We start from the raw sequence: 19,436 nt of genomic DNA on the forward strand, positions 1-19,436 counted from the left end.
TGTTAATGTTTTGTGGCCGCGTATTGACCCTGTAGGACTGAGACAGGGGTAGTGGGGGGGGGGGGGGGGGGGGTTTGTCGAGCCGCAGAAAGGATGTACAAAGGCCGACCTGTCAGAGAGAGCCTGCATGCTGACTGGAGGTTAAACCAGGGACAGAGAGAATGTGGGTCATTATATCCCAATTACCTCGCCTGACACAACATGTGCAGTGGCAGGTGTAAATGTGTTTGTGTTTATCCTGCTGAGAATTAACACCACATGCACACACACACGTGCACTCACAGCTTTTTCACTCTGTGGTACAAAAACCTTTGAATAGGGGCTTTATTGTAATTTTTAGCTCGTTCCACTGCAATGGTTTGGAAATGCATGAACTCTGTCACAGATATGTCTGGCGTCCAAACAACACATTCAGAGCTGCTAAAACAGAGAAGTTTGAAAACTCTGCAGAATCGTTTGAGTCTGGACCAGCTACCAGTGTAGAACACAACATGAATCATCATTTACAAGCGTTGCTGACCCCGTTGACTTTGCAAACAGCTGCTGCGCAGTTAAATTCTGCATTTTACAATGATACAGATGCTAACATGCGGAGCTCAATAGGACGTGAGGAGTACACCGGCATGGCTTCCTGTCCACACTGGCACGCGCATGCCCTCTCTACATGGGAGGTCACGTGATATGCGTTTTCAAGCCCCCCCCACTACTCTGGTTTATCTTACTCTGCATCATTTTCTCCATGTCTAACTGTTAGGAACACCCTCCAACTCTCTTTCCCTCCAGTTCTCCTGGCTGGTGATTTACAGTGCAAGGCAGATAATCAGTCAAAATGCAATTAGCAGCTGTTGCTGGAGAAGCCAAGACGAAAGGGGAGTTTTCTCATAACGCTGCCCCACACAAAGTCACAGCCACTGAGCACTGCATTGCAAAAGATCATTGAGTAAAAGTCTCCCACAAATATTTGCATTTTTATAAATTTGACTAGTCAGACTTTAATATCCGGAGCAGCTCAGTGTATTTTTTAAATTAAATCCGTGGATGAAAACGTTATTATCATCATATGAATTTAGTGACTGGAAAGTCAAATCAAACTGCAAACTAATCCCTTCTTTTTTATCACCAGTCATCCTCTTCCCGCACATGAAAGACATTGCAAATTGCAGCACATCAGTGTTTCATGAAAACCACAACAAAATGAAACGTGTTGGCAGGGGTTGTACAAATCCCTCAGTGTATTCCTGGAGGAGCTCCACAGACGATCCGACAGAGACTTTTATGGACAGAGTGTCAGGAAAGGATTCAGTCGGGGAATTTGCTGAAGTGGAGCTGCCATTTAGACGAGTTCCACGGAGCCAAACAGATTCACTGCCTCTTCTTTGTCTGCCAGCAAACACATTGACTGTGTTTCCTCAGTGTTTGCGTGTCTGTGCATGTGCTGTGCATGTGCGTATGTATGCGTAAACCACTCAACAGCAGTGTGCCAATGCTGATGACAGTGGGGCAGGCAGGGGGCCATGACTAAATGACAATAGGGGCCCCTGTGGCTGACCTTATCAAAGTCAGCCAGTCACACTCCAGTCGGTTGCTGCTGCACTCACACACACTCACACACACTCAAGCATACACACACAGACACAACACACTTCATGTAGATGCTTTCATACACAAATTAACTTGTCTATTTTCTTTTCTCACATGCAGAGACATTCCTAGATGCCACAGTTTTGGACACACATCACACATCTGCAGTTGAACACTCAGGCCTAAAAACACAGACAGACTCAGCCTCCATTTTCACCAGTATATCTTAATCTCGGAGGATTCAACACCCAAGGCCCTTCTAGACAAAACCAAGACGACCTTTGGTTCATCCATCGACTATCAATACCGCTTATCCCTTGAGGGTCGAGTGGGGGGAGCTGGAGCCAATCCTAGCTGACATTTAGCAAGAGGCGGGGCACAGCCTTCACAGGTCACCAGTGTATCACAGGGGCAACACAACGAGACAAACAACCATTCAGCTACGGTCAATTGAGAGTCTCCAATTAACCAAATCCCAGATTGCATGTGTTTGGACTGTGTGAGGAAGCCTGAGTACAAATAGAAAAGCATGAGTTCCTGAAGAAAAAGGATTTGAACTACTGCACCACCATGCTGCCTTTAGTGCCGCATCAAATTTTCCAGCGCTGCATTGTCAGTGTTGTTACTCGTCAGGTTGAGATGCGCAAACGGCCATTGTCCATCAAAGTTTGCTCCTGCAAATAATTCTTTTACATGATCAAAACTTATCGCATACATTGTGGTTTTGTAACACGACTCTCAGTTATAAGTTAGCCGAGGTAGTAAAATATAAGTTCTGTGGATGAAAAGACATTTGTCGCGACAGTCCAAAATGTAAATAATGCAATGTCCTCCCCTTGCCCTCCCATGATGGATACAAGGACCATTTTCCACAAGCCGTGTCCATGAGCGTTTAAATTAAAGCCACAGACATCCAATGTCCTTCAAAGGGCTGGAGCTGGTCCGCCGCCACATTAATATGGGGGCCGATGAGCAGTTTTATGGGCGATATTGTGGGAGTGTTCCTGGTAACAGATCACCAGCAGGAGAATGATAGATATGATAGAGTGCAGTGACTTGGACATCCAGAAGAACTCATTTTCTGGGTGGCAGTAAATTGTCAGCTAAAGAGAACGGGAGGCCTTGGAGGAGGAGAGGAGAGGAGAGGGACAGAGGAGAGGGACAGAGGAAGGAGGAGGTGGAGGAGAAGGGAGCGCACACTCACATGAACAGAAAAAACACACATCAACAGAAAATGAATCAGCAAAAGTTTTAACAATGTATTATAATTGAGCCCTTTATCAAGCAAAAATACAGATAATAATCAGTTTTTTTATTTTATATAAAAAACAAACACTTAGAAGTTGTTACTCTGGTCTCTGGGAAACTAATATTTTATGACAATGAATAGAATACATTTTGATTTATCTATATCTTTATCTGTATCCATAATTACACAAGCAACTATTAGTTATTCCTTCAAAGTTGTGTAGACCAAGAGATAATCCTGTCTTGCACATAAAATACAAAAAACAACGCTCGGTTTAATGATTGCATAAAACACTGTTGTGCCCCACTTTTGATTCTTCGTGCACAGACATGAAAAAGTGTCTGTGCACTGAATGCTTTGCTGCACTTAGCAGAGGTGAGAATGGTTAATAGCTTCCTCTGGTGAATGCAAGGATGCATCGGTGTGTCTCTTCCTTTCTTTGCCTTTATTCTGCTTCACTTACAGTCTCAAAGCAGCCAGTGCAGTCGTGTGTGTGTGTGTGCGTGCGTGCGTGCGTGCGTGCGTGCGTGCGTGCGTGAATAGGGTTTTATATGTAACTACAGCTTGTGTATAGAGCGTAACAGTGACCACCCACTTTTACAACAGCTCTGGTTCCAGATGTCAATTTCCCACTACTTTCTCTATTAAACTTTCTAAAAATGATTTTGAAAAGAGACCATCTACGAGAAGAAAATATCAGAAAAGGCAAAGGTACAAGAATGTGTACATAATTATTTTAAAGTAAAGGAAATTCACATCCCATAAACCATTGCGAATGATTCCTTTCCAGCTACTTGTTAATGTATCTTTATACATACCAATATATTGTGGTTTGTGACTTGTATAGTGTTTCATACTGTGTTAAGGACAGTAACCTAGTGTTGTAGACTCTTTTTCTTATCTTTAAAAAAACTGCTGCATCTCAGAAAGGAAAATGTGCTCACTCTGTGGTAAACATAATGTAACACGACACTATCTGATCGCAGCTGAAATGATTTTCGTAGATGTGGTAAACGAGTGAGCTTCAACAATCAGAGTTTGCGTTAGACTTGAGGATTGTGGGTAGTGTACATTGCAAATAAAATCTGTTTTTCTTAAAACACAGTTGATATCATGTAGACTGCTGGCTTCTGCAGGAGCATATACATTGTTTCACAATCTCATATATTGTATTCAGTTTTCAATATCAGAGCTAATCATAATTTTTACTTCTGGAACCTCACTGTTGAGTTCTGTGTGGGTGTATCTGGGGACTTTTTGACCGTGCACATGCAGCTCTGCATTAATAAATCCACGTGTGTCTGCGTGTCTGTGTCTCCGTGTGCGACTCAGACGGCTGCCGGGTTGGAGATCGTTTTAATTACTACATCTGAGGCGGACCTCCCCCCCCCCAAAGTATTCCCCTGAGGAGACGGGGACCTAATGGCTGCTCCTGTATGTTGTGGCATCCTGTGTGTGTGTGTGTGTGTGTTCGTATGCATTTGTTTGGAAACATTTCCTTTCTTTTTATACATTTCTTAAAAACGTGTGGTTCCTCTGTGGAGTCCCAGACCGATTGAAGCCACTTGTTGGCGCAATTAGGGAGTGAAATAGACTTGAAGAGAGAACGGGCAGGTGGGCTCTCGAATACTCTCTTGTCTTGTTAGCTGTAATTAAAAAGGAATGGTTAATGTCCTGTAATTATGCCTGGTGCTGTTGTGTAGTTGATAGTGCCATCTGTTTGGAGGAGACAGACTTGTGTGAGGTGAAGTTTGCCGCTCTTTGGTGTGCTGCAAAAAGTTCAAAGCTCACCGGTTAGAGATCATCAGAGCCCTGAAAGCAGAAAATATTTATGTGACCACAAAAGCGTACGGTAAAGAAGTTCTTTTTGAATACAAGGAAAAACTGAGCGAAAAACCTCAAAACCTTTTACATTTAAATTCACTATATCCAGGTTTTTATTTGGATCTGCACCACATTTTCACACTCATGAATACATGTCCCCTAAACATGCATTTTTTTCATCAAGACCCATGAATTATTCTCCCAGAAATCTATTATAATTCTAAGATCAGCCCCTGATCAGTATCCCAGATCCATACTGCATTCTTCCACCACGTTTTGTGGAAATCAGTTTTTGTGTTATCATGCTCACAAACAAACCAATCAAAAAAAACTAACGGACAGGGTCAAAAATAAACTCTTTGGCACAGGTAATAAAGTGATAAATAAAATTGTAATCCAACATTTAATTTTATAAGAATGATTAGCAGCCTGTTGAATTATTCCAAGGACAAAGGTCAGAGTTCAGACATCGGGCTGACAGATGACCTATCTCACCCAGCTCTCAATTTCCCCTGGCATAAGTCTTCTGCATTGATTTCCTATTATTCCTGTCAATCTTTGAGTCTGTTTCAACATAAAATCCACTGTTTAATGAGCTCCGCTCATCATTAAAGCTCCAAACTGGCCTGTGGCTGTGTGGCTGATTCACTGTAGACATTGGCCAGAGAACATGAATTATTGGTTCAAGGTAATCACATTTTTTGGCATCAGTGATAAAGAAATATGGGTGAAAATGCGAAAGATGACAGAGCACATAAATCGCATCCACCTTTTTTTTTCTCTAGAGCTGCAAATCTGACTCAGTTCACCCACATAATTCTCATTTTCATATATCACACATTCACATTTAAGACAGCAAGCCCTATATCTCTCACACGTAAGTGTTTAACCTCTCTGAAACTTTAAAAAGATGTGTCTTTTCTGAGAATTTAACTGTAAATCATATTCTTTTAGTCAAACTCCTCCACACATTGCAGCCAAGGCTCCTGTTGCTGTTTACCTTAAAGGTCTCTACATCCATGATGGGGTCTTATTTCCCACTGGACAGTCCATGACCCGTGTAATTCTATACATGCACCTGTGTCCGCAGAGACACATATATGCACAGTACACACCGGTCAATACTCTGATCAATAATGCCACGAATCGTCTGCCTCGCGTCTGTGTGGCACCGAAATCAGCCAAACCCACCTGCTGAGACATGTGACCTCGATGAAACTGGGGTTTGGAGATTGAAAAAGAAAAGCACTTCATTCTAAATGCAGCAAAATGAGCCATGCTCCGGGGACACGGGGGTCTGCTCCAGATGTATTTTGCGCGAAATGATTGCTTGACATTTTGCGCTGTGTGTTCCTGTAAAATGTGCTCTGCTGACAAGACAAATAACGGACAAGTCTTACTGCAGGGATTCATCTCGCTGTTGTTTACTCCGGGTAAATACAGTTGATTATTCTCTTTCTCCTCCTCGTCCTAATCTGACCTTCGCTGAAAAAGTGAGGAAAGGAGATAGAGTTTTTTTAAATGGCTGATTTTCTTAGATATCCATTTTTCAATGCAGCGTTTTTTTAAAGACGGAAAGAAAGCACCTGATCCTCAAAATAGGCATAGAGAAAGGCATATTTTTCATACACATATTAACCCTTATAAATACTATTGTTTTTCCTAATCCCCTCTAATTATAACTCACAAACAGTGTCGAGGTCAATGGCTCTTCTCCTGCCTGTAAACTGAGCAGTAACTGTGCTTCTTCAGGCTGTATCCGAAGCCCTAACTCCATGACCCTGTGCTAACAAGCAGGTAATTTGCCAAACAACTCCCAAATCCCTCCTCTGTGCAGCTTCATTAAATTTGCATGTTCTCCGAGAGCCTTTTTCAATTAATTAATTTAGAGGCAGGGGGGGGGAAATGGGAGGGAGTAATGTAATTTCACATATCCAGTTGCACCTTCTCAGCTCCGATGGGTATGACAATACCAAGATTCGGTTGAATTCCCAACATTTTCTAGACGTTTCTTAAGTGATCGGATGCTGAGTCAGCCTCTCTTGTTGTGCTGTCTTTACTTCTCCGTCTTTCTGCCGCTTCAGTTTTAACTTGTCACTGATTGTGATGCCATAACCACAGCTGGTCCTCAACGTGGGGAATATATAAACCAATTAGGGTGTATTATTTTAAGGGCTCGGTCCAATTGCACCAAATCAGCGCCGGCGACTGGAACTGCACCCTTACTGCAACTCCTCCGATTAATCATGATTACCAACGGGCCCAGTGAGCCGGGATAGCAAATGAGCTTTTAATTGGGATTTGAGGTGAACGGGATGAGAGTGTCGTCTAACGAGGGAAGAGGAGCGTGGTGACGTGTGTCTCCTCTGCCCTCGGATGTAATAGCGTGTGTGGGCATGGAAATTCATTTTTTTTTATGGTCTTGTATAAAGACTCTTGCAAAAGTTTGTCTGTGTGGTCAGGATTCAGTGAAGGCTGTGGCTATATTTATCATGTATGTGGTTTTATGGTAAATAAGCGTGTGTGTGTGTGTGGGTGTGTGTGTGTGTGTGTGTGTGTGTGTGTGTGTGTGTGTGTGTGGTTAGCAGGGAGCTGTCAAGCTGGTTCCTGGGGGATACTTATGGCCGACAGCAACATGTAATCTAACATGGAAGACATGCTTGGTAATTACCCACTCCAGGCCCTTTTGGGAGCTCTTTGAGTGACAGCCTGTCCATCTGCGTATATGTAAAAGCTCATACATGGCTTGGAGTGTGTGTGTGTGTGTGGGTCGGGGGGGCTGGATCCCTGCCTTTCCTCGCATGTCTTGCAGTTTGACAGTAGATCGTGGACTTTGAAGACAAGGCCATCTAACCCCCATCTCTATTTCCTCTGACCACATCCCAAAGCCCCCCTCCCCCTCCCCCTTTATTTATTCATTTATTTCCTTCAATCCGCCTCTTTTTCTCAATCCCTCTCTCTTTCCCTTCCCTCAGATTTGCTCCTCCAGACTAATGAGAGGGGGGTAAGGATGACACGCGATAAACGATCATTCGTTTGAATCAGAGGAAGAGAAATCGAGGGGTGGGGGGAACATCAACACATTTAGGCCCTTAATTGCTTTTTTCCCCCGAAAGAAAGTCAAATTAACATTTAGATGTTCAATAAATGTTCAGAGTGTATCAGTGCTGTTCCCTCCGTGTGTCTGTGTGTGTGGCTCCCAGAGTGGGGACAGTAATGAGAGGCACATGCTGAGGAGCCGCTGGAGTGAGACAGCAGGACAGATGCTGGCGTCTCGCTGGGACGATCACACACTCCCCGGCTCAGACTAAATGCCCTCTCCTGGCTGCTGTTTTAATGACACACACGTTATTAAGTCGCACATATAGTCCGTCCACTAACATGCACACACTTGAATATGGCTGTTTCCCTTTGATTATATCTCTTCTGTCATTTGGTTTGTGTTTTGTTTTTATCAAGGGGAAGAAAAAACATCATTAAAAAAAAGACAAGTATTTGCAGAGTTTTCAAAGAGAAAACTTGGTGCATAATTTACTTTAGTTCTTATTTACAAATTTGAGGTGCTGTTGATTGCATTGCATTTTTATGTTAATTTTCCGTCTACTCACTATTATTTAACCGGCAACTAAAATGACACTCGGTAGAGAGCAAAAGTTTGCCAAGGACCAACTCAAATTTAATCAAACTGCAGCAGATTGCACACACTCCTAGATATCAATCCTCTATATGTCTGATTTTATTTGTCCATGCATTATTCCCTGGACAATGTCAAAAAATACCTTTACAAATACAATGACATATTCCTGCATCTGCACCTCTGTTCGAATCTGCGTCAAATTTTCAAACTATTTGCTTAATGCCTCTGACCAACAAACACACCAATGGACAGGGATAAAAATATAACCCTGTTTGCGTAGGTAAAAAAATCACCCTAATACTTTCATCTGTGCAATTTTAATTAAGATTCTAAAACTAATATTGATCTAATATCTATATCTAATATTGATAAAAAATAATTATATAGTAATAATGATAATATATTTTGTTAATTCAAAGCTTCTCCAACGTGGTTTCCTGGGTCATATTTCACTACAGAATCTGTTGAGTGAACTCGAGCTCCGACCGTGTTGAGTAAATATTTAAGAGCCTTGTTCCTACATTCCCTCCCGCTGTTCTTTACCAACCATCTTTTATTCATAAATACCAAACTCAAATTAGTTTCCAGCCAATTCTGAGATATGAGTGTAATTATGTATGTTTTCTCCCCCAGCTCCGCACATGCACTGGAGCTCTTTACTAATTGATGAGGGCCACTTTTCATTATTCATGAGCTGAAATGAACGTGTAAATGCCTCAGCACACATAAAGGGGCTGAGTCTGCGTGGTGCACGGGCCAGAGGAGGGTAGAGTTTGGGAGGTGGAAGGAGAAATCCAACGGTTTGTTAAAAGTCTTATTTATAGTCTTAATTACCTATTGCCAATTCACTCATTTACACACATTCACTCATTTACACACATTTATACATTTCCCTGTCGTACATCACTCTGCACACTGCAGATCACACACATCCCACTGCAGACACAGCTGTCAGGGGCCATTTGGGGTTCAGTATATTGCCTAAGCCCACATCAGCTTGCGACCTTATGGTTAGTGGATGACCCGCTCTTCCACCTGGGCCACAGCCACCTCATCCTTAAGAAGGAGTGATGAGAAAGCAGGAGATGGACAGAGTGTGTAAAATAGAGTCAGGCCTCACTAATTCCGGCCACTACATCCAATCTTTGCCTGTTCTTAATCCTCTCCTCCTGTTCATCTGTATTGTAATTTATAGTTTTGACCGGGTGTGGTGCAACACACAAGAATTGTCTGGATCTCTCCCACAGATGTGGTCATGCCGTGACTTTGAAATTGCTATGAGGTTACCCAGAACTCTATTGGTTCCGCTTAGATAATAGAAATGTTGTGTAATGTCTGTGGATCCTGGGAATACCCTGAACACTGAGACAACAGTGTGTTAGGAACACAAGTGTGTCCTTACATGGCAGAGACCAAGTGAAAGACCTTTTTTTCCCCACATGTGCTCCTTGAAGGGGCTTTTCTCGCTGCATGTGGGTGGGAGGCACAGCTCTGTGTCAGCATGTGTGTGTTTTTAGTGAGAGGTGGCTCAGATTTACAGGCCACAGATGATGTTCATAATTAATACCAAAGCCAAATTGAAACATTAAAAAAGTCTGCGTGCCAGACAGAGGAGATGAGACTCCTGACCGCTCTCCTTGATGGACGGTAACGCTGCAAGCCGTCCCCAAGCAAACCGTCGCTGCTCTGATATTTTTCCTCTTTATTTTTTTGACCTCATTCCCGCTCCAACTGTTCCCCCTCTGTGTATTATTGGAAAATTGGGAAAATGCAGATCAAACTGCACAAGTGGTGCAATACAGCTTTTACAGACCAGCTAAAAGTGTAGTGCTGTCTCCTCTTGTCTCCTTCATTTGAGCTTTTTCTACACCGACGATTTTGCTGCTGCCACTAGACTGTGAGTTACAAAAGGCTCGAAAACTTTTTATTCCAATAACTCATTTTCAAGGACTTTGAAAGTTGTTGCTTATTTCAAACCCAGTAATATTTTCCTCCCCTCCTTTGTTCTCGCTCTTGTTTTTATGATATTTTGTTCTTTTTTTTTGTATTTCTATTTCCCCCTATTTTTTACAGGAACATTATAACCACTAGTGATTCATAGGAAGTTAACTAGTTAATCTATGTTCGGGAGCAGGGCCACGCCTCCACCACATCATCACCTGTCAAACCTTTACCTGGTCAACCCATCACACTGTGACCTTCATCCATTCACTGTTCTACCTCATCCCTACCTATGCCCGTCTTTACCCACATTCATTCATCCTCCTTCCCTAATCCCTACTCTCAACCCCTTTGCCCTCCATCCCTCATCCTCCTTTCCTCATCCCTACCTTCATCCCCTCGACCTCCTATCCTCATTCATTCATCCTCCTTTCCTCATCCCTACCTTTATCCCTTCATCCTCCTTTCCTCATCCCTACCCACATCCCTTCACCCTCCTTTACTCATCCCTACTGTCAACCCCTTCGCCCTCCTTCCCTCATCCGTACCTTCATCCCCTCGACCTCCTATCCTCATCCATTCATCCTCCTTTCCTTACCCTCAACCCCTTCATCCTCCTCTCAAAATCCTTACCCACATCCCTTCATCCTCCTTTCCTCATCCTAACCCACATCCCTTCACCCTCCTTTCCTCATCCCCTACCCAAATCCACTCAATCCTCCTTCCTTCATCCATTCATCCTACTTCCCTCCCGTGCGTACCTTTCACATTTTTCATTTGAAATACTAGGTATGCGTAATGAGCTTGCGTCCAATAATCTTTCCTAAACATCCTACATTTTTCAAACCTTCAAATCACATATTGTTGAGTTGTGGTTCTTGCTATGGTAAAATGTGTATTTATTATTACTACAACTGTTGCAGCAGCTTCCTCAGTATCCACATTTCTCACCATTGTTCTGGTCTTGCCTATGAGCGCAGGTCTCTTTCCACACGGCCACAGCACAGTGGAGCACGTCTCGCTTATCTGCGTAAAAGATCCCACTGCACTCTGAGCCATTTCACCCTCTTAGATTTTTGAAAGATCTCTCCATTTTTCAATTGAATAATGCATTTCTCGGCCACTGGATGGATTTCATATTCCATTCCATACATACGCAGTAGCACGCAACATAGACTACATGTTAGATTTACACTGCTTTGCATGAGGGGAGTATAGTGGTGAAGGGGACTGGTGATGATGATGTAGGAAGATATTTTTTTTTTCGGTCTGAGGACTTAATGTTGTAATATCGTTAATGCAGCGATGATGTGAATTAGGAAATATTTCAATATGTGAATAATAAAAGGACAATTATCCCCTTAGCCAGAGGAAATGAAGTAATAGAGGGACCTCCAGCTTTGCCCACATGTAAACATCATCCGCTCCCACACATCCTCAGAGAAACTAGTTGATCTGGGGGGTGTTTCTTGTTGTTTTTACCTCACATCATAATGAACTTCAGAAAATGTCCTCTGATGGAGCACATTTTATCGGGTTTTAGTGTGAAATGATGCCATCTGTGCTGGATTAATCTGCACATATTGAGGACAGACCAGTTAACTTTTGCGGTGGCGCTGTTTGTGCCGGTGTCAACGCTCCGTCTCTCCTTGTCGTTCCTCTCCTGACATCCCTCTTTTTATTTCTCTTCCTCAGCGCCACGGCAACACACCGAGGACAGATCCTTTTCAAGGATGCTCTGGCCCAGCAGCTCTGTGAGCAGGGAGGTGAGTCCACGAACACGCATCGCTCTTCCCCCCTCTATGAACCACGCGTGTGAATATATGGCTCTTGACAGGCAGATATATTCACACCTTCACAGATACATGCATGTTCGAGCACACATGTGCACCTGCCCCCTACTTACCTCCTATTACCGTCAATATTATGCATATTATGAGTGTTCTGGATGACACAGTGGCATGTTTGATACGCTGCTTCTTCATGAAAGTGGCATTGCAGCACTTCTTGGCTCTTTTTCTCCCTAATGATGCAGCCAGAGCCGGAGATATTTGGATGTCCTATATTGCCAGCTTAATTTCAGCTTATGCTAAACTCAGCTTTTTCCCCCCCATCTCTCCCTCCCTCTCTCTCTCTCTCTCTCTCTGTCGGAGATTTACGCTTTATGGCCAACACTTCTTACATCCACTTTCTGTGACAGCCTTAAGTAGCTATTGACAGACAGCGCAGTTCCACTCTGCATGCTGAGTGTGTATAATTGCTTGTTTACAGGAAAGAAACCTCCTCCTCACTTACAAACTCCTCCCTGTAGATCAAATTTGACTTTAAGGCTGAAAGTGGAATACACGAGCAACTAGTTTTTTTAGGGGGGTCCAGGGTAAAAATGAAAATTTCTACATTAAAATATACTTAGTCTTCATTAGAAAATAATATTATCTCTGTGGCTAGTCTCTGGGGCCTCTTTAAAAGTAGTTTGACCCCTAGCAGGTCATTGGAGACGCCACCCCTGCACACGCCAGACAGAGTGCTCAACTTGATAGCTCTATGCTACTTGGAAAAGGGCCTTCAGTCAGGCCTGGAAGAGTGACAGAGAGTTAGTGACAAGGCTTCTCTCTTCTGTCTTCTCGCCCGAGAGCTCATCCTCTCACCACCACTGCCACACTGCCTGGATCTTGTCCCTCTTCACAGGAACAAATCTGCAGCCAACAACAGTCACTTTAGTTGTTCATTGCCAAGGCCCGGCAGTATCACACTAGCAGACCTCTTCTACTCACAGCAGACAAATGAGAAAGCAAAGACTTAGAGGTTAAAAGGCCTCAGGGGACTTGAGCTGTGAATGGGAATTGGCAGAGAACATGCAGTGAAGTCAAGTAAAAAAGATTTCTGGAGTGAACGAGGTATAATGGAAAATTGTGGGAAGTGGCGAAGGGTATAAAGACATGACAGTCATAAAGGATCCACAATTACAAGTCAAATGTCTTAAGTGAGTCCATGTGAGAATACAAGAAGAAAATTATCAAAATATTCAGCGAGTGGGCATTTTGATGACATTTCTAACATGCAATGAATGTTAAACTGATGAAAAAGAGAAGCCATTCACGTAGAAGATTTAGATGAAGATGTCTTTGTCGATACGGGTAAATGCCCGTGTTGATGTGCTGTTAACCAAAAACAAACTGTTTCATGTCCTGCCTCCTTCCTGCTCTATCCAGGCGCCACTCCTCACCTGAATGTTCCGACATTTTCCTGTTGTTGTGAACGAGTCAGGACAATTTCCTGCTGCATTCTTCATATGTGAAAGGAAAACTCAATTAAATGTCCAGAACCAATTTTCCAGACATTTTCATGTGTAAAAAACAGCTATTGTCTCTTCGGTGCAGAAGAGGTGGGAGGTTTAAGGAAAAGAAAAGATGGGATGATGAGATAGTGTTAATGAGAAACTTGAAGGTCATTAATTGCTGTTGATTTGAGTTCAGGATAGATGTAATGTGGTGATTAAACATCATTAACCTAAAACAGTGCTGAAAGAGTAGACGTGAGCGGACGGCCGACCTTGTTCTAGGCTTATTCCTTTGATGGCCAGCAACACAGCACTCGCTCAGTTGCCGGAATACACCAGAAAATATGAATTACAAATGAAAGATGAACATGCTGCAGGCAACATAAGGCAAAAAGAGACTGGGGAGAGATGATAGAACGGAGCGAACAGACACTGAAATGAGTCTGATCATTTCTGGTCTCTGGTGGATTGTCAGTTTCTCGTTTCCTCCTCCAGAACCAAAACCTGCAGCTTCAATAAACCAGTGCAGATTTAAAAACTCATGAAATTGGAGAAGGCTCCTGACACATAGTGAAACTTGAGAATGAATACTGTGCTGTGGTAAGACCACTCTATCACTGAATAAAGAAGGGTGATAATGCAGAAACTAACTTTTATAATTGTCTTAATTCCCTCAACAAAGTCAGACTTATCCAGCCGGTGAGGTAGAGGCCTGCAGACGTTTCCCTTCTAGCAGGATCAAACAAGTTACAGTCCAGTACTCAGCTGCAGAGTGGCAGCGAGAGTGCAAGCTGCTCAAATCAAGTTATTAGCATTCAAAGTTGAATGTAAGACCCGGGACCGGCACAAGCCACCTCAGAAGTTCATATTCTCAAGACTCAAGCTTTGAAGAGGAGGAGGAATGAAAGCTATCTAAAGCAGGGTTATCATCCATGGAAGGGAAGGAGGGAGAGAAACAGAGGGTAGGCTCCTCAAATAAGAAGGCAATCGGGGTTTGATCAGCCAGGGTGAAGACTTTAAGAAAAATTGGACAGATTAGCAGCGGAGCTTGGAAAAAAGACGGTAACAGTGGAGTGTGAGTCTGAGCTTAGAATGATAAAGAGGTGGAGGGAGGCAGAGATAGTCCAATTAAATTCTAATGTAAATAAGAGATTTAAGGATAGAGATGGAAGAGGAGAGATATACAGTAAGTCTTTGACATTGCTTCTAAGTAACAGAACGCCTCCTTTTAAATTCACTAACACAGGTGTTTGTATCTAAAGCCCCTTTTCCACTGTTCAGTACAACACAGTAGTTTGAAGCAACAATCATCACATTGCCAAATTGTTTGCACAGGCTCCTGGAAGTTATTTAAATGTATAACAACAGACAGACTGGAGGATGAAACAGAAGAACATTTCTGCCCCTACTGAGAGATCATAAAAAATACTTAATAAGCCCACACGAGAGGAGCCAAGTCAGGGATGAGGAGAGGTAGGGGTGCGTGAGGAAAAGGGGTTCATGTGCTGAAGGGCGGAGTCGGTGGTTGTGGGTGTTGAATGGCACTGCAGGCCGTCCATCAGCTCTATCACCTGACAGCGTGGCCAGCAGTCGCTGCTTCCTGCCCAGCATCGCCAGCTCCGCTCATTCCCAGCGCGGGAATAAATCAGGCCTTTATGGGCCTGGCTGAGTGTGCTGCACCTCAGATGGATTATTAAAGGCACATATAACTCAAAGAGGCCACTGCTCCCTGAGGGACGCCTGATCACAACGTAACAGAGCGGGACGGGTGGCCTCCACGCTCCTACCTCAGCGGCATCCACCCAGTCCAAACACCAGCGCGCCTGCCATCGCTCACCAGCAAGAAACCTTGAGACCTCAGTCGTCAATATCTCATCCTGACTGTCTCCCCAAGTAATATTTTCTACACTTTTTTCCTGTCTCTCTTCCCAGTCTACATGTCTGTCCTCCGGCTACTAAAATCTTTCCTTTTAGTTGCTTTTGTAGTTTCTCCCAATCTCTGACATACAGAAAACCAGGATATCTTTCTAAGTGTCAAAGAAATAAAGACAGGAAGCCAAAAGATTGTGCACAAAATAATAGGTTTCGTCTTTACCTTGTTGTTAACTTAAAAACAAGAGTAAGAAAAGGTAGCAGAGAAATATTATCTTTGCTGGCCTCCTCTCCACTCACCTATAATTATTATAAAGATGCCAATCAGTTGAAGGCCCGACTTTTCAATAAGTGCAGTGAAGTGTGTGAAAGTCTGACCTTGGAGAACCCCTCTCTTTTTCAGCTTTCGCAGAAGAAAAACAACAGCATCTTGCTTCCTAGTGAGTCAGTAATTGCAACCGTCAGTTGGACGGGAGCGACTCGACTTCAAACGCAGTCCACACTGCGAAGGACGTGAGTCAGACAGAGGGGAGAAAGAGTGAAAAGAGAGGAGGACGAGGGAGATCGGAGGAGTGGGTATGGTTTACAGGGTGGGTGAAACAGGAAAAAGAGGGGAGAGAGAGAGGAGATTAGAGCAGGAAGATGGAGAGAAGAGGGGGAGAAGATTTAACATGACTTGTGCCCTGCGCTCTTTGTGCTGAGACGTCTGAGTCTGCCAAAGCTTACGCTCGTTTAGTCCCCGACCGGATCACCTCAACCCGGCTCATCAGCACCCAACTGATTTCAGTCATGGTGGAGTTTACTGAGAACCCCCTCTCTTTGTTGCTCTGTTTATGCGCGTGCATTTGTGTGCGTGTGCATAGCAGAGAAATAGCAAAAATGGGGTGGGGTCATCTGTGTGTATGTGTGTATTTCTGCGAGTGTGTGTGAGTGTGTGTGTCCCACTGCATGCTTGTGAGTATAAGCCCCGGCCAGGGAGATACAGGCATTAGCAGAGATGAGCCGCTAATAGAGGAGGCAGTAATTGAAGTCTTTAAGAAAGTGAGAGGGGATTAATCCAAGTGCAATGAGCGCCACAGTCTGCTCCCGATGCACAGAGGGCTTCGGCAAAAGAGAGACAGGATGGGTGTGGATGGAGGGGGGGGGGGGCAGCGGGGAGAGATTGGGAGGAAAGTGCGAGAGGCAGCAGGAGAGTGCGATGAAGCACACAGAAAGAAAACTGTAAATGAGGCCTTTTTGGAAGCTTGAGGGGATTATCCAACATCCCGTCCCACCAACCCCAAAAAAAATCTTCTGGGCCTTTCTCCAGCCAAATGGCCTCACTAAGAGGAGCGAGCGATTTAGAAGGGTTTGTTGAGACTGTAGAGAGACTGTAGAGAGCAGAATATCAACCAAGCATTTATGTCAGAGAGAGAAGGTGGATTACCAGGAATGGAGTGATAGTGCACGCTTTCTTTTCAGGTCCAGTTTGTATCATGAACCCATGCTCACGTAAACTGAGCCAAAAAGGGTATGTTCTGGTTTTTTTATTGCTTAATAGAGATACACCACAAGAAAGAGAGTTTCACATACTTGAATTGATAGCTCCTCTAAACATGTTTTGAATCACCGCAGGATTAGAGGGGGAGGAAGGGATGGAGAGAGAGAGGGAGGGAGGGAGGGAGGGAGGGAGGGAGGAGGCCTTTTGATCTGCTTTTAATGGGCTTCATCGTCGAGCCTGAGCCACAGCCGTGGAGTGGAGCGTCAGGGCCCACCAGCGCAGCAGCAGCAGAGCAGTCACACCCTCTGAACCACCCAGCTCTGTCACACAGGCCACTAAGACTCCAACTTCTACAGTCAGCGTGAAACTTAACCACCGCCCGGCGCATTGTGAATCCATTTCTAAGAGCCCAGCATTAAGATCCACGAGGGGAGAAATTAGTGCAGCTAACTATCACCGAAGCTTGAGCTCAAAGTTTGAGGATTCCCGTTCTGTTGTTTATAGGTGAGCTCTCTCCAATGTAAGCACGTCTCTCAGAGGAATCATTGAGAACAGCTCTAAGGTTTGAAATAGATTTTTAAGTAACTTAAAAGGAAACTTTGGAATGAGTCCTCAGTGTGTTATCGCAGTGAGTCTAATCGGGGGGGCAGGCTCATCCTGGATGGAGAACACTGTGGCAGATTATCCTTCTCTTCAGTCTTTTCAAACACCTCACCTACCAGAGGAAAGTAGAGAGGCTCACAGAGACTGAAGGGTGACATGTTCACTGAGGTCAAAGCTACGGCTTCGCTCAACAGTGATTGATCTTAAAATAAAAATGACTTAGATTCCCTAATATGAATATCTGGATATTTGATCTGCAAGATAAAACAACTGTGATTAAGCTTTCTGCTTCATGTTCTGAGAGACTAAATCTGAAATATCACAGTCAAATTCTACACCTGATGCAACTGGCATCACGTTTCTTTTACCAGTATGTGACAACCAATAAATAGTTTCTTGTTTTCTTTATTGTTAGAATAAGGCCCTTCAACGGTGACGCAGATAAAAACAAGAAATATCAAATATATCAGCCAGACTATTCACATTATGCATGATGCAATTTAGAGACGTAAACATTAATCAACAGATGGAATCAACATCAAGATAGAGATACGACTCAGGTACTCCTTTTATTTAATAACAAAAAAAAGCTTGTTATGCAATGGTGAAATATTGATAAAGGGAGGAGAACCTGTTTAGTTCAGGAACTCAATCACAGCCACAGAACTTATTTCAGGATGTCGTCAGATAATTTGAAAAACTGGTCATAGTTTTGTCTTATATAATAATTTGAAAAAAGGTCCCTTTGGTTTATAAACAGTCCGAGCTGTGCACATCTGGTTCGTTCATCAGGAGTTAGTCTCCTGTTGCTTCATCATAGCAACATCATGTCCTTTGAAAGACAAATATACTGTGAGCAGTGACTAAAGACAAATTAAAAAATTGACTGGTCCAGGAAGTTGTGCTACTTTTGCTTCACAATGTGATGCATTCTGAATTTGATGTGAATGTTCAGGAAGCAAAACCTTGTAAAAGTAAAAACCACAATACCGCTCAGTGAAATTTCATCACTGAATACAAGTTCGAAAAATAATAAAAATGCAAATGAATTGCTGTGCCAGGCTTTTGAAGCTCACTTTGTTCTACCTCCTCCATCTTTTTAGGCACCATCACTCTAAGGCAGTTTGCTCAAATGTGAATGCAGACTCTTTTGCAAAGTGTTTTTAGTAATTTAGCTCCAAAGTAAGACCACTGTTTTTTCTTTTTTTAATACCCATGTTTGATTAATTTAGTCTTAACACTCACTACACCCTCCGTTCACCTCCCTCCACATCTCAGAGCTGTGTATCCCCCAGGAGAGACTGATGCTTGAGTCTGTTAGCGAGGCAGTGGCCACAGATTACAGCTCACAGGCGCCCCTAGGGAGGATGGCGGTTAATTGCCATTGAACCGTTAATCATGGCCGCCTGGTCTTTCATTACTGAGAGGAATTAACATCAGCAGCCAGGAGACTGCAGATGTGACGGGGCCAGGACACGGGGAAAGTTTGTTTCACTCAGAGATGATTTTAGAATGGCACCATATTCCTGCAGCTAAGACATGTGGCTCACAATGCAAAGCTGCAGAGGTATGAAAAGTTGTAATGTGTGCGTTTCCTGTGGTTGTTCCTGTGTTACTTTACTCACCTGTATTCTCGTCTCCTCTGTTTCAGCTCCAACCGAGTCCCCTCTGAGACCAAGTCTTGGTGAGTCTGCGTTTCATTGCATGCTCTTATTTATGTGTTAATTTCAACATGTAAATCACAGTTATCACACAGATTGTGTCTAACTCTGAGCATATGGTGCATGTGTGTGTTTAGTGGAGCTACACGGCAAACATGCTGTGCTGCGTGACGACTTTGACTCCAACCTCCAAGCAGAGCTGGACCCCAGTATCTGGTATGTGAAAAGGTTTCCTGTAATCCAAGGGTGCAGTCACAAACTACTTCTCCTTTTATCATAACTTTGTCTTATATTTCTTTTCCTTCTCC

General features: G+C 43.5%; 1 protein-coding gene across 1 annotated transcript in view; it reads left to right on the forward strand.

The window, feature by feature from the left end:
• The window catches only part of reln (reelin), a 99,730-nt gene that overhangs the window by 38,527 nt on the left and 41,767 nt on the right, over positions 1–19,436 (forward strand). Inside the window, exons 4-6 of the mRNA XM_061076671.1 lie at positions 11,928–11,998; positions 19,119–19,151; positions 19,266–19,344. Of these exons, the coding sequence (XP_060932654.1) occupies positions 11,928–11,998; positions 19,119–19,151; positions 19,266–19,344 (183 nt within the window). The remainder of the gene's footprint in view (positions 1–11,927; positions 11,999–19,118; positions 19,152–19,265; positions 19,345–19,436) is intronic.

Source organism: Limanda limanda, chromosome 8 (assembly GCF_963576545.1).
Source record: "Limanda limanda chromosome 8, fLimLim1.1, whole genome shotgun sequence".
Taxonomy (NCBI): Eukaryota; Metazoa; Chordata; class Actinopteri; order Pleuronectiformes; family Pleuronectidae; genus Limanda; species Limanda limanda.